Source organism: Drosophila sechellia, chromosome 3R (genome assembly GCF_004382195.2).
Source record: "Drosophila sechellia strain sech25 chromosome 3R, ASM438219v1, whole genome shotgun sequence".
Taxonomy (NCBI): Eukaryota; Metazoa; Arthropoda; class Insecta; order Diptera; family Drosophilidae; genus Drosophila; species Drosophila sechellia.
In genome coordinates, this window is record NC_045952.1 from 18100955 (window position 1) to 18124319 (window position 23365).

At 43.6% G+C, this 23365-nt stretch overlaps 1 protein-coding gene and 2 long non-coding RNA genes across 8 annotated transcripts; all 3 read left to right on the forward strand.

Moving 5' to 3' along the window:
* The first annotated feature begins 82 nt into the window (after nt 1-82).
* Nucleotides 83-854, forward strand: LOC116801794. Its single transcript, XR_004362233.1, has 3 exons — nt 83-297; nt 367-398; nt 455-854. It is a non-coding gene; the product is annotated as an uncharacterized LOC116801794 (long non-coding RNA).
* A 276-nt stretch (nt 855-1130) lies between these two features.
* On the forward strand, nt 1131-3064 carry LOC116801660. Its single transcript, XR_004362153.1, has 2 exons — nt 1131-1887; nt 1957-3064. It is a non-coding gene; the product is annotated as an uncharacterized LOC116801660 (long non-coding RNA).
* Nucleotides 3065-7213: 4149 nt separating this feature from the next.
* On the forward strand, nt 7214-22808 carry LOC6606957 (DNA-binding protein RFX2). 6 transcript variants are annotated; one of them, XM_032723156.1, is made up of 11 exons: nt 7214-7339; nt 11657-12132; nt 12350-12734; nt 18589-18667; nt 18743-18980; nt 19047-19211; nt 19291-19749; nt 19846-20148; nt 20367-20681; nt 20848-21216; nt 21286-22808. In XM_032723156.1, the coding sequence occupies exons 2-11, from the start codon at nt 11875-11877 to the stop codon at nt 21418-21420; spliced, it is 2706 nt and encodes a 901-aa protein (XP_032579047.1). In that variant the 5' UTR covers nt 7214-7339; nt 11657-11874; the 3' UTR covers nt 21421-22808. The 6 variants fall into 6 exon arrangements, with proteins under 6 accessions (XP_032579047.1, XP_032579048.1, XP_032579045.1 ...); XM_032723157.1 differs by having other exon boundaries at nt 12374-12734; XM_032723154.1 differs by having other exon boundaries at nt 11657-11733; nt 11800-12132; nt 18743-19211.
* Nucleotides 22809-23365: the final 557 nt, after the last annotated feature.

Here is a 23365-nt window from a genome sequence, read left to right on the forward strand (position 1 = left end):
GGCACGAGACCCCAAAAAAGAGGCGAGAGAGCGCCAAATTAATGACGTGCACGCCAAAAGAGAAGAGAGAGCAACATGTGTTGTTGGGAGACAGAATAAAGATAAGGCATTTCGTGTGCGGCGAACGTGATTGCCACAGTGGGACTAAAACTCGAATTTTATGACCACTAAATCCGCTGGGAGATAAGCCCAGGGGGTTCCTACGACATGATTGGCAAATTTGACAGATTGCCTTTGTTTAGGCAGGGGATATGTATGTATGTATATGTATATATGAATCATGCACTAAAATATAAAGTAAGTATACAATTTTCAAAAAACAAATGTTTATGAAATTTGTTAATTTTACATCTATTAACCATTAAGCATATCGTCAAAAACTGTCGCCTACTTTAAAGGTAAAAACTGGCATACATATATGGCGACATACTCTAAAATGATTATATTTCAAAAGGCCTGCTTTTAAAGGGAAGTTTTTATAAGTTTGAAATGGATTCTGAGGCACAATCGCAAAATACCCGATTGGCTCCACTGTGCAGCCGACATTTGGGGCTTGATGACTAGACAACATGTACTCGCACTCGCACACTCACGGCACTTACAAAACCACGAGCAGCGTTGTTGTTGCCAGATATTCATAAATGAGTTGCGTGTGAATTAAATATGTATATTTATAAGCATTTATTTGCCAAGCCGATACCAATATGGTTGTGGTTAACTTTAAGTGCACCATATGATTCTCAAGTTCGAATTTCAACTCTGGAGAGTTACCGTTACAGTGTCGGGCTACAAACAATAAAACATGAAACCGAAAAAAAACAATAAGAAAATATATGTGCATATAAGTTAACAACTAAGTTGCCACATATAAACAATGCTGACGCGCCCCAACGGAGTTCAGCGCTCTGCGCTGCGAACGGTCAGCAACAGCAATTGGACACCCCTTATCCGGGGTACCAAGCTGTGTTGCATAAATGCTGAGTCGGCTTGCCGACCATGGGTTTATGGCGTGATGCATTGAAGCTAGGGTAGATCCACATTTTTCATATTCTTTTGTATTCAGTTCTAAGCTTGCACTTTAAGAATAAAGACCAGCTACTCCGGCACTTGGCCGTAAAACACCACTTGTTTTAATTAAACATTCTCGTTGAGCCAAAAGGCCATCGAAAGACCACGGGGGCAAAGTCACGCCCTCCATCCTAATCTTCCTAAGACGTCTTCGCCCAGCCAAAGGAGACGACACGCATAACACCTATACAACGGAGTCACCTATAAGAGAGGACCACCGGACGATAGGATTTATTAATTTATATACTACGAATAACTGAAGAAAAGAACGACGCAGAAGCTCAAGGCGAGCAGTAACAACAAAAGTCAGCGGCATACAATAAAACACGTGAAACGTGACAAATTCCAAAGCGAAACAGAAGTCAACTGGGCGGCGGCTGCGTGAGCGAGAGAGAGAGAGAGCGCGAGAGAGTGCGAATTGATAACCGGCGCTTGGCAACAACAATCCCAAAGCCAAACAACACACACATGCACTCTCTACTCGGCCGACATTTTGTTTTTATTACAGAGCGCAACAGTCGCGGCTTTTGTTGTTGTTTCTATGAGGGCTTCACTTTAAAAAACGAAATAATAATCATATGCTACGTCGGCCCCCTCTCTCTCTCGCTCGAACTTGATCCATTTGCTTTTCGTTTTTAATCGAGACACGTTGAAAGTGGCAAACTAACCAAAACGTACAAAAAAATAATAATAAATAACAACTCAAAATTCGTGACGCATGACGTAATTTCTCACGCGAGCCGAGCATGTCAGCGATTTGACACACACACAAGCGCACATCTACACACACACTCACACGCACACCAGTGCAGCACTCAGGTTTGTTGTTGGTCACGTGTTGTTGAAATGTTTTCGCATTTACAAAACACTGTTGTTTTTGTTTTGCAGTTGATTCGGATTTAAACAGTTCGAGCTCCATAACATGAACTAATATACCAACGATTTCTTTTTTCAAAGGAATTTTAATTTTAACCAAATGTTACCATATTATTTGAAAACCTTTTGAATTATTGGTAATACATTTTATAAATCCATATTTTGCCAGTTTTAATCACACTTAAGTTAGTTCGCGTTAAGCAGTGCTTACTGTGTCTCTTTGTGCTGGGCTTTCCAGCGTGTTGATTGTATTTAAATGGCTCTCGGCTATTTTTAGCCGCCCCAAAGGTCACACCAACACAAAAACAGGGTCCGTAAGCCGTACTCCACACTCCGTAAGCTCCAAATCTGGTAAATGTGATCTGCGATGACGAATAACTCAGACGTGTTCAATTGGGCACTGGGCTCTTGCATAAGAGCGTAGCTTGTTTTTGTTTTGGTTTCGGCATTTCGGCGATCTCTCGCTTTAATTGCAGTGCGGCGGCACGTGCATCTGGTGTCGCCTTGCACGGCGTTACGTATACGCCCCGTTCGGATGTTACACATACGCCCGGTTGGTGGTTGGTAGCAGCAGGGCACGTGCAAAGGCGCAAAAACTGGCTCGGGTTACTCATGTGCCACATTCTCGTAATAACGCCCCACTTCCCCCCACCCACTCCATGCAATCTTATCGCACTTGTAATACATTTACTTGCTCACATGCTCCGACGTTTTTTCGGTCACGTGTTGTGTCCATCGAAATTGTAACGTAGTTCGGTGAATTTCCACGAATTGAAATTTATTCGTTTTCATATTGCAGCAAATGTGGCTAAAATGGAGTTGAAACTGTGTGACGAGCCCCGTGCACTTGTGGATTGTTTACGTGTTTTCTCGTGTTTTCTAGCAGCTTATCTATCTCCGTCTGTATTTGCTGTTTACCCCGCGATTGCATGGCTAAAGTTTAATCACGAAAGCCGGAGGAAAACCCCAAACGACAACAATTGCGACTGGCGTAGCTGGTGAAACTATTTTTAAGATACTTTTGTAAGCACTGCATTGTGGAATCCATGGCGGAGTGGCGGCTATGAAATGAAATGGAATGTTAAGTAGAAATCAAATAAATAAACAATGGAAATTGAAAGACTACTGCTTACAGCTTGGAAATGCTCACAATCCAATTGTGGGATAGGAATTTTGTTATATCTTCGGTAAATCAATTCTTTATCTTTATTTAAGAAATATTTTGCAATACAGCTTGGCAATTGTTTACATATATATATATATATATATATGTTATATATATTGTTTATATATATATATAAAGCTATATATATATGACTTGATATATATTACAGACAATAAAAGTGAAAAACTTATTAAGCTACTTATTCCACGGTAGCTTAGGCAACGCACCCAAACGCTTATGACAACCTCAAATATTCGTAAGGAAACGCACACCGACTCATGCAATTTGCACCTTCAATTAGGACAGGTGCGAACGACATTGGGGCGATCAGCAGACCAACTAAGGCCTAATCGCAAAGTGGGCGGGATAGTTGGAGCATGGTGTTATATGAAGTTACACAAAATATGGCTCTGCTACATAAAAGATCGTGAAATAACTTATATGCGCGCTTATCAGCTTGCAAAATTTCAATTTCAAAGTCGAGGTGAAATCAAGAGCAATAAAACGACAACGAACAAAAATAAAGAAACCCCTGATAAGAGCTATCTAACCCAATAAAAATAGAAATAAAAGCTTAAATAATCTGAAATTAAACCGAACTGGCTATAATATATTTGAACACAAATTGCGATTGCTGGCGCTGCTGATACTTCAATCTCGTTATTGCCAGTGCTGCTGTTGTTGTTGTTGTTGTTCTTGTTGTTATGTAGATTAGAAATCTCGAGAATTGTTTATAAAAAGTCTTTGAGAACAGGGACAGGGGCAACGACACGTGCGCCCGCAGCTGGACAAATAAGAAATTACCTTATATATAGATACTATATGATTTTGTTTATAGGTGAGTATCGGTCGAGTCATGGAATGGATTAATTAATTGTAGAAATCAATAAAGTACAATTATAAAATCTGTATAATGATATATTTTGACATCAAATATTATCAAATATTGTCTAAAGAAATTCGATTAATAGATAATATTCCTTACACATATATCTTTCTGTGTACGTCAGGCAACATCATCATGCTCAGTGACTTTTGAGTGAATGGGAGATTAGAGGGAAAGTCAGGTGCATGACGGCCAAATCCGTATAAACAAACAACTGGATATAGATAAGGAAAAGTAAATCCGTCAGACTATACGTGTTCTACTCAAGTCTTGCTTGTTAATGGCTATCAAGTTTTAAATGTGCTCAAACCGCCTGAAATTAAAATCTACTAAGCATCGCAAGCCTTTCTATTCCAATTAGTACTTTAACTCGACATCCAAAAATAACAGGCCATATCCAAAATTAAAGGTATCTAAATTACATCCGAGGATTATTTTACATCACACATGACTGTTTTTTCCATTAGCCAAGCAGCTGCCGATGAATTTAATTTGCTTTTAATTGATTTCGCGTTTGTTTACGCTTACGATTGCGAGTTCTATTTCTGCCCGTCGCCCTCTTATGTAAAGCCAACAAATTGTTACACGTTTTGCATGAGAATGTTTTTTGCCGCTGTTGATAAATCAACCTAAGGCGGGTTTTGAATTTCCTATTGGGCCCGAGATGCCAGCGAAAACGACGACAAGGTGACGCCGCCTGTAACTCTCCGCACTTTGGAACTACAGTCAAGATTCTGTTTGACGGATTTCCAAACACAAGCACTAATTACTCGCAACATACTAAAGTCAGATAGATGCACCTTTTAAATGAGTTATTTGATGTTTTATAGCTGTTATGACTCTTTCAATATTTGAAATAGCATCTATATCTTGAGTTTCGAATACTTGCCTTCAGTTCAAAAAATTCTGAAAGTGAAAAATTAAATTTTCAGATAACCCAAGGGTTATTTTTTAAGTAGTTCATACCACCATTGAAGTTCAACTGTGTGGTTTGGCTGACTTTGTTGGGTTTCCAAGTCGGACTTGTGCTCGTGGAGGAAGTGGCTTTAATTATATGCGCACACTGACAGACAAACGGGGATATATACGTACTATATATGTGCACAATTGCTGGCTGTAGTGGCATTTGCATTAATCGAATTTACATGTGAGGGATGCTTTATGCGAGTCAATCGCTGGCTTCAAGGGGTTACGGGGGTCATGGGGGGCTATGGATTGCCGCAAAATGTCAATTCGGTAGAAGCCGATGTCTCGCCGGGCAGTTTGTGTCTGTTTGTGATACGCTGCCATTTCTGTTTGCCTCTGATTTTGATGTTGCAACGCCCGGGGCTTAGCACGTTACGCATACGCCATGGAGGCCGCTCTGGCCCTTATAAGCCGGCGAGAACAAACGCTTTTGTCACACAGCGACACGAAAGACGAAAGACACGAAACATGTTGCAACAGCTGCCTCAAGATACATATGTGTGTGTCGTTGTGTGCGAACATGTATTGGGCATATCTGCAAGTTGGTTACGTATACACGTGGGCGGACTAAACTGCCATTGAAAGCTGACTTTGACGCAGTTCTCGGCTCACACCCCCGGGCAAACGTGAACGATTGTCAACCACGTAAGAGGTGCAACAAACGTGCTAGCCGCCTGCCTTTGTCTCCATTTGTGGTCGGTTCGTAGCCCCCCTAATGCCCCCCATCTTACCACACGTTCATATATATATATATATATAGATGCTACTTTACAGCTCTTGTGGTTACGCGTGAAAAACACTGCAAAAAACGGTTAACTATCTCCTATGAATAATATTTGAAATATTTTCCCTAAAAATTGGGCAAGCACTTATTTCTGACAAGAAAAACAATTAGACATGTTTTAAAGCCTCGTTTCCCCTAATTTGCTATCGTTCATCATTGATTAGCGTTGTTTACTTTTAGAAATCTTGCAAGACATTAAAATAAATACCTTGCTATAAGGAAGGGTTTTAGGTGCACGTTTTCTGTGATAGACATGGACATTTTCAGATCTGTCACGAATTTTTAGTAATTACGTAGATTGTTACTATCTTTTCAAAGGAATTTTGTTTTGACAGAAAACAAAACCCATTAGAAAAGTATTTATTGTTTTTCCATTTTTCTAGTTTTGATATTCCATGAATAAATTTAATGTTCCTTAACTTTTTTCAGTGTCAGAATTCTGCTGTTGGCAGTCATTGAGGATTGCGACGCCCTGGACTTGACACAAAATAAAACTCTTGAAGCCGTAATGGAAACCCACTAGCCCACATTTAGTGTCATCCCCTTTAGCCAGCCAATCCACGAGGCAGAATTTCAGCATGATTGCATCTAAATAGGAGATATATATATTAAATACGATTCGCTGCAGCAGATCTATGGGTTTACGAAGGCAGTGCAATAAATTCCAGGTTATGGCTAGCTGATTGCTAATGTGCAACACGTGTTCACTTCACTACACTCACCTGAGTCTGAGTGCCTAACCTGCCTAATTAAGCAAGGCAAAGCAGAAATACAACAAGCGGACGCAAAAAATAAAACTAGAAAAAGTAGTAAACAAGCGGACGTAAGAGGTGCCCACATTATTGCTTCATTCCTCCGCTCGTTTTACTTGCTTTTCTAATTACCACAAGTGTTAAAATGGCATATCCCAACAAATTAATTAACAAACAATGTGCGGCAAATTGATCACGTTTGCTGGAGGTCGCAAAAATGCCCGACGACAGAATCATTCCGTGAAAGTTGTTTTTATTCAACCAGTCATAAACAATAAGTATGCGGCCATTTCAGTTCGATTCAAAAAGGGCGCCCTTTTTTCAAATTTTCAACGCTAACGTGTGAGTGGCATGCTTACCAGCACTGTTCGAACAGCTGTGAGCGTTGCCACTTGTCTTGGGGGTTAACCAGCACTGCTGTCAGCTGTTTTTTGTCAGCAACAAATTATTATTTTTTTGTTTTTTCCAATTAGAACGTGTTCAATTCCCCCGAAACAATGAAAATTCGTAATAAAAAGTGACAAATTTGCAGAAGATTTTGCGACGTAAAGAGTTGACCAGGCGAAACCCGGAAGATGTCAGCAGTCGTGATTTTTACGTGTGTTTGTTGTTTTGTTCTGTTGCCTAGCAACAAAAAAGTCCAAAACACTAGCCATTTCCTTCCGGTCCCGTTACTACGTCGTAATCCAGTTGGAAAACCAAAGGAATAGCAGGAATACCAATTATAAAAAGGAATCCCCAAGAAATCCCCAACGAATATTGGATAACAAACTTCGGAAAGGTTTTCGAAAACCCAAAATATTGGAGATGAGTTCCAGGAGCCGAGCTCCCTAGTCACTAAGGTATGTTCTAGATTCTAGTATATATAGCTGTACATATAATTACACCACCCTATCCAAAATTCTTCATTATTAGGAAAAAAATGAAAGAAAAACTTTTACTTTCAAACGAAAAGATCAAAAGCCGGTGAAGTTTTCTCATTTTGTAGCCAGCGAATTTTCATTGAACGAGAAAATGAGAAAATTACCCAACCAGCCAGGTAGTCAGCGGTTTTTCCGCATTTTCATTTACGCGTTTTCCCATCTGAGGCGCTCAGCCATTTAAAGACAATTAAGTCGAGTCCTCGTGGCGGTCGAGGCATCGCAATTTGTAACCCAAGGAAAACTGGGAACAGCCATCCCACCCTTACTCCCTTCCACGATTCCGAATCCCTCTCCACCCCCGAAGAACCTCTCCATCCACGTTCCATATCCATATGGAGTGTGCCATGGCCGGTTGCACATTACAACGAGTCCTTGCGCCAGGTGTAAGACCAGGAATCCACTACTCCCGGCACACTCGAAAAAATACATGCTGATTGGGAAAGTTAGCAGATTTGAGAGAAAATTAACATTTTTTTTTAACTATACAAAATTATAAGCTAGATTATTAGAAGCCATGTCAGTAACTAAAAGGTTGTGTTACTAGTTCTAAAGCATTTAACTTTTCCTTTCAAAACCAAGGAATGCGCATCAATCCATTTGAAATTAGGCTTCGTAAGCTATCTATGTTCCTTACAAAATTTGGAAAAGTGTACAGGACCAACCTCCTGTGCACTTCCGCTTTGCTGCCACTCGTCCTGCTTCACTGCCTCCGTCTTGTGTCCCGCAAGCAGATGGAATGGGAAAGGGCACGGGGTGGGCGGGGGAAAAGGACACGGCCGCGGTGTAAGGGGGCGGGGCAGGACGTATGACACACGCCTAACAAAGGAACTGCCGCATTGCATTCATCATCTTCATTTGATGAAGTGTCCATTCCAATGAATGTCAATGTCAATTTGCCCATTGGTCCTTAGCGAAATTGAAATGGCGACAAAAGTGCGTAATATTAAAAAAAACATAATCATGGCAATGATCAGTTTCATATTGTTCTAAAAGTTTTACGAACTAACTAGTGGGTGTGATGCTTTTTCAAAAAATAATACAACTCCATTACAATTGAAGGCTAATGATTTAATGTATATGTATATGCCATAAAATACGATGAAGTAGGAATGCTAGTTAGAAATATAAATATTTCTAATAATTCTATAATAAGACTATATCTACAAACATAAATGAAAGTTATCTACATAATTTAAAGATATTCCTGATAATAAATAGTAATGGAAGTTAATAATTTCTACAATAGTATGACAATGATGTCTATTCCCATATCAACCAACTGTGATGCGCATTCCACATCCGCACCATCCAAATTCGAGTCCTGTGCCCAACACATGTTTCCGTTATCCTTGCTATCGTACCTGCTGCAGCCGTTAAGTGAATGTGATTAGGCCAGAAAGAAAGCGTCACGCTGTCTGAGCTTCTGCATATTATATTTGGCATTCCGTATGTCCCATTCCCATCCCGGTGGGTTGTCCCTATAACAACGCAGCTGCCGGCGGCGGAGGAGGTGGTGGCTTAGGGGCAGGTGGTGGTGCTATTGGACATTAAAAAAGGGGTCAATGCCACGGACTGGCCGAAAGTGCTGCACCCACTCCAGCTATTCCACCCCGAGCCACTTAATTTTGTAAATTTGTCTATCTCTTTTGCACTGACCATGTGCTGTGGCATGTAACTTTACAGTGAACCAGTCTTGAAACAACGCATTTGTATAGTTAATAGAGTTAAATAATTTATTGTACATATAGTAGTAAGATATAATTAATGGAACTGTTACCTTTAAACCTGCACTTCCTATTTTTATTTCAGTTTATTTCAATTATTTTTATATTATATTTTTAAAAAGATGACATAGCGAGTTTTGACTGTATATGTTGGCTTAACACATGTTGTACTAGGCATCGAATTCAAACGGCATTCAAATGAGTTTCCATCTCGCTCTGCCAGCAGAAAATGCACTGCACTCGAAACAGCCGAGACAACAAAAACACCGGCTGTAGGAGCAGCGAGTGCATTTTGACCAATTCGAATTCCCTATTACCAAACTATCAACCCCTTTTGGCCATTGTCATTGCCGGAGTGTTGGTAGTTTGATCAGTTTATTCAGTTTGTGTGCCGTTGGTGCTGATGTTGGGCGAAACCTTTTTTCCGCCGTAGTTGCATATTCACGTTCGAAGTAACCACACCGCAGCAGCAATAACTATAGCAGCCAGCAGATATATTCTACAGATATATATATAGACGGCTATATACACACGGTAAATCCGCCATCATATAGGGAAAATCCGGCGAGAGCAGCGCATTTGAAGGGAGAATAAAATCCCGAAAAATTTATTTGATCAATAATTTGGCGTTGCGCGTCCTTAGTGATTTGTTCGCGTTGTGTGGGTGTGTACTGTACAGGTGTGCACCTGTGCAGGACGATGGTGTTAGTGTGGGTGTCGTGACTGGGAAAACTTCCCCTGGAAAGCCAGTGAGCTGCACTTTTCACGCGTCAAATTTATGAGCTCGCTAGCCCAGCGCGCCGTTTGATTTGTGAACTAAGGAACCAAAGGAGTAGACGAGTGCACTTCCGACCGGGGGCAACGCATTAGCTATCCACCCACTCCAGAGCACCGTACTGCCACCCCATCCAATGGAACTCCAAACTTCGTTTATTGTTTATAAACAACAACTTTGAACGTGACGTATGCCGGGTCGTTTGTCCTGTCCGCGCTTCTAAAATGGGGGATCCCCTGCCATTAACCGAACCGAACCACCAATCCCCTGCCCCCAGCAGGAGTTCAGTTCCCCCTTTTCGGAATGGACGTTGACGTCGCCAGCGTCGCCTTCTCCACAACTTATTTACTTTGGGCCGGTTGCCCTGAGAGCAAGTGCATGTGGCAGGTGCAAAAGTGGCAGCAAAAGCGCAGAAAGTGTGAAACTCAGAAGCTACAAATCAGCAGGATTGCAAAAGAGGACGAAAACAAATCTGCCAGACTAGAAATTTCCAAAAAAAATTTGAATTTCTAAGTATCACATTGCAGACTTCATAAATCGATCCACAAAGAGCTTAAAGACTTTTGAAATAACTGAATAACATTAAAGTGAATTTAATATAAACGAAATCATTGTCTAAACTAGAATTTAATACTTTAAAAATCTAACATTTTAAATAACTGAAATCATTAAAACTAATATAAAGGAAGAAAAATCAACTTCAACTTTGCAATAAACTTTAACTTTCCATAGCATAAATTCTGCTGAAAAAAAAACTTGTTATTTATTAACGATATATGTGAGTTACCTAAACAAATTGTGTTTTCCTTTGATTCATACGCGCATGTAATTTTGTCCTCGACAATTACAATTTGCCCAACTTAATTGGCCGAAGGCAGAGCCGTAGGCCAAAAATGGACTTTCCGGGTGTGGTATTATGTAAGTACAGTGAACTCAATGGCCCACAATGACACGAGGCAATCATTAAGGATAATTAAGTTAGTAGTAGGTGTGTAACATAATAGAGGATTTACAGGAGAAAGTTGTATTCAATGTTCAAGTTTTTCACAGGAAATTGAAACCAAATTATATAGTTTGCTTTTATATTACCAGTAATTTTAAAAGTTTCTCGAGGCCAAACGAAAATATTTGAATATTTTTTCATTTACTTTAAAAGTTTTATGAAAGTCCCTCCTAAAAATAAAACCAACTACGCTTTTGCCTCCGGTGATTGCCCAACAACAACAAAAAAAACGAGAAATCCCCAAAACATTGCCCCCAAATGTATGCTGTACTTGAAACGAAGGAGCTTGCCCAAAGATTCCCCAACAATTGGACGGAAATCAAAATGGCCGACCGGAAAAAATACGACATTGTACACAATAGACATCCTTATATATGCACATATTTATACTTATATACGTAGAGATATATTTTTCTGCTGCTGCTCCTGCTGCGCGGAGAACAAAGCGATGAGGAAATCAAAGCATCAAGAAATACCTGCGAAAAGTTTAATTTCATAGCAACGCCCCAGCGGAAGCAGCACAAGCCACCACCACAGCACCACCACCACCCACACCCACACCACCATCCGCAGCAACAACAAAGGATCCTTGGCAGGCGGGGGCCATTGGGATAGGGGAACGGGGTGGGATTGAGCGCTCGGGTGGATGATGATGTTGATTCCTTATTGAATACCTGCTCTTTGATTGACGACATTCCGTGTTAAGTTTGCAAAATTTCACTTTTTCCTTACAGCATCTCCACCAGGGGCCACTTAAAGAAGCCGAAACATTGAACCTAAACACCGCCATTGCCTTAGACCTCGAATACGAGTAAATACCTAGTACTAGAGGGATCTAGAATAGAATACGAGCTTAACTACTAGTCAACGAATTTAGCAACCCAGGTGCAGCCACTATCATCATCGGAGCAAATAATTTTGTGGAGCAGCGAGCGCAAAACATCAAACCCCAATGACCACACGCCTGGCTCCACAGCGCCAGTTCATCCTCTCGACGCGCTCTGGCATCGTGGATGCCACCTCGCCACCTGAGGACTCAGCTGAGGAGCAGCAGCAGCTGACCGTCGAGGTGGAGAGCGCCACCAACGGAGTCATTGGGGGCAGCACCACCAATAGCACCACATCGCCACCGCCGCATGCCGAGCAGTTTGAGTTCTGCACGGAGGATGGAGTCGTTGTGTCCGCCACACTGGAGGATGTCATGACACAGGTGGGTGCATTCCCGATTAACTTAGTTGAATCTCATTAGAGATAAAGAATGTATTTAAGGATTTGTTTAGTTATTTTTAGCTATACGTGACTGTCACTTTGATAAAGCAAAGATTTAGTCGTTAGAATTTAGATTAAATTTATGAAATAGAAATTGGTGCTCCACGAAAAAAAGATAAAATAATTTAATAAAATAACTATCCTACCTGGATAAATAGGTAAAACTTTTACCCCTCTTACAGAACTGCCAGCTCTTGCAGAAGAAACTAGTCAACGAGGACGACGATTCGACGGGAGCAGTAGCCACGGATGCCGATCAGCTGGAGGTGATTCGCGTCGTACTGCCCATGGATGCCGAGGACTCGAGCAGCGATGCCCATCTGCACGGGCATGTGGTGAACAGCAGCAGCGACACCATGGGCACCATTACCACCACGGAACCGAATGGAACCACCGTGACCCACTCGATACCCATACACAGTATGGCCGATCTGGCCGCGATCAAGGATGGTGTGGATCTGGCCCAGCAGGTGGCCAATGGTCAGGTGACCGTGGTGCAGACCACCGAGGATGACGATGGAACGCCCTTCATCACCGTGACTGGTGAGTCTAGTAATATAAGATAGAATCTATTTGAATCCAGAATGTAAAAGGATATTTGGTTATAGATCTACTTAACTATGATACGCAACCAAGTTCTATTTTATAAAAAATATTTACATTTTAAATAAGTAAGGAACATTTGGCAAGAAAACTAGACCTCTTATCGTAAGAAACCCAGTCAGAAAGTAATCAAAAGTTTGGAGTCATAAATCCTATTATTATTTTAAGAGAACATCGCTTTCGAAAACCCCTAAATCATTGGTGCTGCCAAAATTCTCCTAATGAAATATGCCACAAAATCTGATGGATAAATATCAATCATGATGCCACTTTGATAATAAGCGCAAAAACTGCGATGCCGCAAAAAAATCGCAGTTACGTGCGATTCGCGTTAGCGATTTATTCCAGTTGAGAGCGGAAAAACCCACTTTGGCCAGGTCCTGAGCCGAAAGGGAAACTCCTGATTTCATGGGCGGCACTTGCAGTGGGCGAAAATCAAAGCGGCCACCAGCAAACGGGAAACAACGAACGGCAAAAGTCGCGGCTTTGTAAACAAACATAATGACAGGATCAACATGTCCCGGGAGGGGCAGGATGAGGAGGGTTGGGGAGTGAGCCGGAAACAAGGACCAGCTTAAAATCCGGCGTATTTTAAACGTTTGCCTGATATCACAATTAAAGCGACTTAATTTGAAAACTGAAACGCGGATGAATGGATGGATGGATGGATAGGTGATGAGATGGGTGGGTTGCTGGGTTGGTTGGTTAGGCACATGAATGGCTGGCAGACGCACACACACCCCGCTGCGGATTGAGATACTACCTGTCCACGGACACACGACACGGATCCGTACGAGCCACGTGCAAAACAAAAAGCAACAAAGAGGCAAAGTGCAGCTGGGACATCGAGACGATGGATGATGAATACAAGGATGAGGACGACACACTGGGTTGTGATACGAGTATACCACCCGGCGCACACATAATTATTATCATCCACTCGAGCGCCGCACAATGAATTAATCGAGATTACACTTCGCCGCGAAACTATAGCTATCTACAACGAAATCGGACAACGGGAAAAGGGTCGGTCGTCTGATTGTTTGCCATCGTACTTGATTTTATTAGCACAAATTACCACCACCAGGACACGCAGGAGGGCAAACATCCGTATCCGAATGGCAACATCGGGTAATCACAACAAATTGAGAGGGCTTCACACGGTGCCTCATCCTGATCCGATGGAAGGGGAGGGGTGCACAGTGGGTGGGGATGAGTCGACGACTCGCTAATAACCGCCCGCTGTCAACTAATACCTTCGTCCTTTTTAAAAGGATCCTCAACTGCATCACTGCGAGAAATCTTTCAAAACTATGCGATATATCTGCTTGGAAAATGTACCATACAAATTATAAGGAAAAATCTATAGCTTATGTCTTATTTTAATTTTATTATTTCAATTTTCATGGCGTACTTGTAAAGTTTTCAACCAATAACTTTCTCCCAGTGCACTGATTGCCAATAAAAATTGATGCGGAATCCCTTTCATATTCCGTGCGTTAGGGCATTGCAGCTTCGTTCCTGTTGTGGGTGTTTATCAGTTGGGTGGGTGGGTGTTCGTGGATGGGGGGATGCCCATGTCATAACTTACTCGTACCTTTCTCGAATATGTTGCATTGTACTTTTCAATTGATACGGATTTGCTGGGTGCTCATCAAATCGACGAGGCAGAAGACGACGAGCTTAACCTTTAATAATGCCAGCGAATAAAAATAGAAACATACAAAACGCGGGAATCCGTACCAGTTGAAGTGGTTGGTCGGTGATTGCCAGGATGGCCAGGTGGACAACTGGGATGTGGGTGGTGGTTGCCATGTTGCCAAGTAGCTGGCTTCCAAGTTCCAAGCTAGTTAGGGAACTGTGGCATATGCCGGGCTTCTTTTAATTGTGCCAACAAAAACCTATTTGTTCCCGCTGCCCATCGAGATAAGCGCAAATTTATTTGTCAAAAGCGAGTCGCAGTTCATAATTCTCGGAGAATGCTATCTCGCGGTGGCAATCAGAGCAAGTGAAGCTCTACAAAGGACTCACCTCTGACCTCTGACCCAACAACGGTAGCCGGGCCGATTCCCGTGAAGCTCACATCCCCTGCCAGTGTGTCCGGCTCACAAAAAGGTTAATTGTTTGTTGACGTTGTAGTTGATGCAGGATAAGCCAGCTGCGCTCCCCCTCTCCGCCTTATCCTGCACTTGTCTGTTATCGTTATCCTGGCAATTTGTGCACAACCCGGCTCCCATGTTGCCCATGTGGAGTGGAGCTGGGAATTTGCACAAGTGGCGCACCAAAGTGGATATTGCAATAAACCTTTTGAACTCTCAAAACATCCGAAAGAACATTCATCGCTCTGATCAATCGAGCTTGTTCAACTTTTCATTATACATTTTTTGATTGATCTATCATTCAGCTCGACAATGAAGTCTTTGGAAATATTTGTGCTTTTATTCTCGTTTTGATAAGATCATCAGGGGATTCAAATTGTTTTAGTAGTTTGTAGTATGATAATTTCTTTAATCAGTTTAGATGTTTTAAAATATCACCCTTATTTGCATTTATAAATGTACTTGTTTACTTGATCTAATCCTGACTACATAGCTAATTTTATTTATTAAAAATATTTATATCGCTCTTTAAGTTGTCAAGATAACTTTTGTTCTATAAAAAGCTGTCCAAGTTAACTTCGTTTGCCCCAAGATCCAGCTGAGCTGTTATCCTTCATAACACTTCATCTGCAATCTGCTAAAGATTCAATCTGAGTCCATTCCAAAGGCAATTACCAAAGCAAAACTGCTTTGGCACTGAAACCAAAGTCATTGAAAAGCCAAAATGTTTTGGGCGAGAATGCGGTCCACTTGAAAGAACCTCTAAAGATTTCGTATATGTCGAAGTGGAATTGTCCTATGCCCTGACAACTTTAAAGGACTTTCGCCAGTGCAGCGCCTCCTCGCTTCCATATCCAGGTTTCCATATTCACGCCACTCATCACTTCTCATCCCCAAATGCCCCAAGGGGCACCTGTTAATATTTACAGTTTGCAGCAGCGTGTCAAAGGGAAAATTCAGGGTTCGGGGGTCAGGCGGTTTACAGCCGCAGGTCTGACCGCAACAACTTCAGGATCCACACACATACACCAGGACATGTGCTCCTCGACGAGGAATTAATATCTGAAATATGTCATGAAAAGCGGTGACCAAGAGGAAACTGCCAAAACAAAAAAAAAAATGGAAAAGGAAGGGAAATACTTGCCTGACCACGGGGAGAATATGGAAAAATTCCACGCATCGCATGCCATTCCGGCTGCTTTCTCTCATGGTGCTCCACCCAAACCAAAGGGCTCCAAAATGCCCACCCAAAAACAAGCCACCCAGTCACCTGCTCGCACCTTATCATCGGCCATGGAAACACCCACAACGGCAGCCCGGCGACGAAGGGATGGCAGCAAACGATTTGGTTGGCCAGGATACATCCTTCAGCATCCTGATCCCGGGGGTTGAAGAGCTAGCGTGCGAGCGAGAGCGCCGCATGGTGGAAGCGAGACGGCGAGGCTGCCTAGCAACCGGTGAGGATTGGGATTGGCCAGGAGGCGTTGCCTTGACGCCGTCGTCCTGTTGCCATCCCGCTCCCGTATCCAGCATCCCAGCTTGACGCCACACCGTCGTCCCCCGAGTCCACCCATGTCGACCACCACTTGTGCAGATCCCAGAAAATGCGACTTTGAGCCCGGAATTAGCCAGCACACCGATTGAAACGGGGACGGCAGGATGGGAATGGACGGCAAGGACGGGGTAGCACAAAAAAAAGCTACTCGAGGGTCTGGCTTGGATTACTCGCTACGGGCATACGGATCATAATAGCAACCACCCACCCGGCAACCACCCAACCGCCGAGGCAGCAGCCGCCGTTGATGTAATTTAATTCGTTGCTGCGCCGCCGTCGTCGTGAGTTCGCCATCATCATTATTTTCGGAGGCATATTGCTAGGATAACATTTGATTTTGGATTCAGTTGTAATTCTACCGTTCGCAGGCACTGGTTGCTCCGTTTCCACGCCATCCAGCATCCAGCATCCGTCCTTCGATTCGATTCCGGCCACAGTCATCGCAACCCAAACCTGTTAGTCGGTTACAAATACAAATACCACCCACTGGAGCAGGACAATTCTGAATGGAGAGCGGTTGCCTGGTCAAGGATTTCACTTTCGCTTTCCGAACTGAGTTGCTGGCCAGTTGCCAGAAGCAACCGGGTGACTTCTCCACTTACGAAACTAAGCTTTGGCGTCTTCGATTTGCATATTTGAACTTGCAACTGTTCGTCGCCGTTTTTAAACGATGTTACAGAATCGTTGAATGCCTTCTATATGGATGACTCTTCTAATCATATTTCCTACGTTGGATTGAATTTCATAGAGTTGGATTCTCACAAACTTTAATACTCGGATATTTTCAATATGAGATGGGTTTCCTAACTTTGGATTACAAATCTTCAAGCTTACACCTCTGGACTTCGAACCTATGAACTTGAATTTTATATTTTATTTTAGAAAAAAGTTGTGTCTAATTGTTGGAACCTAAATTCTCAAGTTGGAATTGAAAAGAAACAAAAACTATTCGAAATTAGTCGAAAGCTTAAAAGGCATCTGCTTGGGTTTTCAAATGAAAGCGAGATCTTTTCAAAACCTAACCAGTTTGAAGTGGTGTACAAAGTCGTTACCGGAATCATCTGAAGTACCATAGGACACCCACCCGGACTAGGGGCCACCAATTCCAGCAGCCTACGCTCCACTTCCGGCCAAACGAATGCATTCGCGGTACGGCTTTGACTGCCAGACGCGCCATTACCAACAACACCAGCAGACGCACCACCACCACCACCACCCAACCGCACCGTGCAGCATTCCGTTGGAGTCGCCGCCAACGCCGCCAGTGGTCAGCCCCAGCGCCGCTGCTGCCGTGGCCTATTCGAATCTCTTGGAGAAGTGCCGCTGCAAGCAATCCGTGGCCGCCAATCCCGTTCCAGCACCACCCGCCCAGCTCCAATTGCAGTTGCACCACCATCATCATCACCATCACCACCAGACCTTCGTGGCCAGCGCCAGTGCAACCAGCTACAGCAACTGTTCCGCGCTTGGATTGGGTTCGAGAACGGGATCAGGATCGGGAAGTGGAACCGGATCCACTCCATCCACTTCCTCTTTGGCAAACTCGTCTTGTGCCGCCGCAACGAACATTTCGGGGGTATCCTCCAGCACCACCATGTACCACCACCACCATCGACGCCACAATAATTTGTCATACTGCGGTGGTAAATATCTTACTCTTCATCCAATCGCTTTTAGTTCGAACTTTGAATAGTGCATCTGGAGGCAACTGTGTTGTGTTGGGTTAAATGTGTTCGTCTTCAGTTTGTGGGTGTCAAGTGTTTTCCTCCGTGGTGCCAATTGAATGCAGTGAATGGACTGAATGAATGGCTGTTGACCTAATCAATGAGTTGAAACATGTACCAATAGTGCCGAAAATTCCAGTGTCTTCAATAATAATAATATTATTAAAGTGTATTAATTGATTTTACCACCAACGGTTACCGACGGAAAAACATCAGTTCAATCCGCATTATATTATCTTTCTTTTAATATTAGTTAGTTTAAGCAATCGATCATAGGCGAACTTAAAAAATAAGTTCTTAATTATCCAAAGTCAAGCTGTGAAGTATATTACAAAATATTTTTGAAAAGAGGCTCTATAAAAACCCCAAGATCGTGGTTTTCCAATTATAAAATCTATTATCCTGGTTTCTTTCAGTTTCGGGCCAGGAGCAGAACTACCAAGTGCAATATGTGGACTCTGAGCTGTACCATAGCAACTCCAGCCAGACGCAAATGTGAGTAGATCCGGGGGGAGATCGATAAGCTCGACCTTTACCTAAACCCCTTGTCTTTGCCCTTGCCAATTTCAGGACGTATTCGTTCTGCCCGGTGGGGGACTACCAGGGCAACGGCCAGACGGCGTACTACTCGACCACGGGTCAGTACGGAGCCACCTCGTCGGCCGGAGGCTCCTCGAACGGAGCTCACTCCACGACGCTGCCGTACCTGGTGCCCGTGGAGGAGGGCATCCTCCTCAATGGCTCCGCACACTCGCTGTCGCAGTCGCAGTCACAGTCGCATGGACGCGATTCGCCGCACAGCCTGACGGTGAGTAGCAGGGATTGGGAGCGGGATGCGGACCGGGTGAACGGAACTAATCGCCACTGGGTGCAGGAGGTCGCGTACATCCAGGAGGCGCAGAGCACGCCCCAGACGCCCACCTCGACGACCACGACCCATTCGGCTAGCGGCGGCAGCCTGGGAACGGGCGGCGGAGGCGCCTCCCCGGATTCCGACCAGAGTGCGCTCGGCAGCAGCAACAAGATTGCCTCGGCAACGGTGAGTGCATCCATGGATACGCCCCCACGGACAGCATCCCTTAATAATATACCACCATGCACATCCAACTCTATTTCAGATCAAGTGGCTGTCGCGCAACTACGAAACGGCGGATGGGGTGAGCCTGCCCAGGAGCACGCTGTACAACCATTACATGCAGCACTGCAGCGAGCACAAGCTGGAGCCCGTGAATGCGGCCAGTTTCGGCAAGCTGATACGTTCCGTGTTCTCCGGACTGCGCACACGTCGCCTGGGCACGCGCGGCAACTCCAAGTACCATTACTATGGCATCCGCATCAAGCCCGGCTCGTTGCTGAACAGCCAGGCGATGGACGACAAGCAGATGCTGGCCGCCGGCTACGGACCATCCTCGGACGGATCCGGCGGACCGGGCAGCGGACCGATGGTCAGCGTCACCAGCAGCACCGCCGGACAGCTGGCCGGTTCCAATGGATTGGGCGGTGGCCATGGCCAGCGGCACAGCAACGGCACCAAGAAGCACACCTTCAAGCCGGAGACCTACGAAGCGTGCATTCAGGTAGGGATCATAAAAAATATATTGTTATATTTTTAAGAACTATTTTTGAATCGAATCCATTTATTGATTGTTTTTATTCCATCCATTCGTCACCAGTACATCGGCGATGGAACCAGTGCTCTGCCCTCGTTTCCGCCCATCGAGCTGAACCACAGCTTTAACAGCGAACTGACCCTGGAGGACGTGGACACCTTCCGGGGCCTGTATCGGGAGCACTGCGAGTCCTTCCTGGACGCCGTGCTCAATCTGGAGTTCAACACCGTGGAGTTCCTGCTGCGCGACTTCTGGCGGGCCAGCGACAACAACAATCTGGACGAGTGCGAGGAGGAGAAGTACTTGAGCAAGACGAAGCTGTATCTGTTGTGCCACTGCGCAGAAGTGCAAAAGTTCGTGCGAGAGGTGGGTGGAGTGGCCACCAATGGTAGCCAATAGATAGCCGGCAATCGTGTCCCGAGTGCTGGGCATGTTCCACGATTCACAATCTTTCATAGATTTCAATCAGCATCGTAAAATATTGTGGAATTTAATAATTTTGTTTTAACATTAATTTTGTACTTCATGAATTGCGCCGTGTCTGATATTATAAATCTTAAATATATTGTTTTCCTTCCCACCAGGTGGACTATCAATTCTACCAGAACACCGTCGATGTCATCATACCGGATGTGCTCCGCTCCATACCAAACGCCCTGACCCAGGCCATTCGGAACTTCGCCAAGAACCTGGAAATCTGGCTGTGCGAGAGCATGCTGGGCGTGCCGGAGCAGCTGGCCCAGATCAAGACCAGTGCCGTCTCGGCATTTTGCCAAACGCTGCGGCGCTACACCTCGCTGAATCACCTGGCGCAGGCGGCTCGAGCAGTGCTCCAGAATGGTGCCCAGATCTCCCAGATGCTAAGCGATCTCAATCGTGTCGATTTCCACAATGTTCAGGTGGGTCCTTTGTGATTATAGACAACCAAAGGTGAAGGAACACGTTTCTTAGGTACTTTGTAGGGCAACAGGACGTATGAGTGATATGCAAACCTATCAGCTAGTTTTCAAAAGATATACCTTATAGTAATAAATAACCCAACTAATTGATCATTATATCCCACAGGAGCAAGCTGCCTGGGTGAGTCAATGTGCGCCCGCCGTGGTCCAGCGCTTGGAGAGCGACTTCAAGGCCGCTCTGCAGCAGCAGAGCTCCCTGGAGCAGTGGGCCAGCTGGCTGCAACTGGTGGTGGAGTCGGCCATGGAGGAGTACAACGGGAAGCCGACTTATGCCAGAGCCGCCCGCCAGTTCCTGCTAAAGTGGAGCTTCTACAGCTCTATGATCATTCGGGACCTGACGCTGAGATCCGCCTCCAGCTTCGGAAGCTTCCACCTGATTCGCCTGCTGTTCGATGAGTACATGTTCTACCTGGTGGAACACAAAATCGCCGAGGCACAAGACAAAACAGCCATTGCGGTCATTTGTGAAAGGATGGTTAGTAAGCTGATAACACTACATTCTACATATGCTTACTAAAATCCGTTTACTATTCGCAAATCGCAGAAAAAGGACATGGACTTTGAGTTCGAGTGCCAGTTCGCCTACATTACCAGCGACACGGAGCACCAGATGACTCCGAGCTCGGCCAGCAGTGGAGGCGACGTGGGCAACGAGGCCAAGCGACTGAAGCAGGAATGAGGCCCCGAGATTTGGATGTCCATGTGGATGCAGTGGCTGGCATGGAGCGGCATATTCGTAGTGTTTATGTAACCAGTAACCGTTGACCCCATCAGTGTGCACCCCCAGCCCCTGTCGTCACCAGTCATTCAGCTCTGCATTTAATAATGGAACCGTGTTGTATATCCGTAATCGTATCGTATCTGTGTGCTAGTTTATAGCCCTAAGTTCCCTCACAACCAGCGTAGTCAGTCAAAATTTTAGTCGTTAGTTTTAGGCAGGATCCTTACTCATATGCAGTAAAAGATCTTTTGGACGGGCACTTGAAAAATGGAAATGTCATGATATTGTTTAGTTTTAACCATAAACAAAGATTTCGTTTCTACATTTAATATAACTTCTGTTGGAGAGGAGATTAGGCAAACTGTTCACTGAAAGTATGTTTTCAGAGTATATTACTTTTGCTTTAGTAACTAACTCATCGTTTTATGATATGGGTCTTAGCTTGTTGACCGCCCAAGGGAGCTTTAACTGGAATTTGTAGAGTGTTGGACTGCCCCCGCATCGAAGTGAAGAGCCGTCCAGAGAGCAAGCAAGTTGGAAGCCAGTGCGGCAGCATCGTCTGGTCTTGACTGCCCTGATCTGTATTCGTAGGATACGTTTTAGTTTAAGTACATGTGCATTAATAATTGTAATCAACTGTCTACGATAACGATGGGTTTGGAGGTGGCATCAGTTTTGTCTGGTTTCAACAAACGATCTTGTATATCATAGCGCACGGCGCACACCACACACATAGTCTTAGCACCCACACGCGCACTCAGAGGAATTAGTCAGGAAGCATATATAGATTCTAGCGAAGGAACACAGCTCACATCGAACAGCTTGCTCAAGTTCAAGTTCAAGTTCTAGAGGAACGAACACTCAGCTCAAAACTCAAAACACAAAACGCAAACCTAAGCTAAGTAAACAACAGGCCTTAAATGTGCAAAGATGAACACTCAATTTTGAAACAATACAATTTACCATACCTATATATTAATTATACATAAAGATTCATAAGCGTGTATGTATATTTTAACTACAAGGAATCATTTTATTACGAAACATGTATTTTAACAGAGGCGCTTATCAGAGTATTTTATGCCATTTTGGATAAGAGTACAAGCAGCTATCGAAACTGTTTTTTTAAGTCAACTAATGGGTATGCGGTACGCAGGCCACGAACTGCATCGCTATCCAAAAGTCTAGTCCTAGAAAGCACACATCTGAACTATATGCTCTGTACGGCCCAAGAAACCGACCAGCATTTCCTTTGTGGGAACTGGTTTTGCTCAAATTGCGAATTGCTTAGCTAGCATCTAAGTTCTATTGGTTGTTGAAAAATAAAAGTAATTTGAAAACTGAAATTTTAAAATGTCAAAACTATTTATGTATGTGAAATAAAAATGGTCAATGAAATAAAAGAACAGTCTTTTTTATTGCATATCAACTATTCTCAAAAATCAAAAATCTCAGAAGCTTTCAAAATTTGTTACGTACCTTCATTGTTTTGTTTCAAAAGTACATGGCAATAATACAACATTTGGTGTAATTTTATTATATTTATTTTTTTTTTTGGTTTCAATTTGTTTTTGTCAATTGATTTTCTAACAACTCTATACAAAAATTGTTTTTCTTAGCTTACAGATTTACAGAGCTACACTTAAGGATTAAATACAATATTGTAGTGCTAATTAGGTGCTAATATTACAACAAAAAATGCATGAATGTTCCTGGTTCGTAAATGGAATTGTTAACTGCGCAAGCTAAGTCGAAGCATCACAAAAGAAAAGGGTAATAACAAAAACGGTTTAATTCCATCAGCCATCCTTGAGTTGGCTTTGTAAATGCTTGGACTCAAATGTCTAGCTCTTTGTACTATTTACTTCTGAGGCCTGATCATGTTCATTAGTCTGGTACGCTT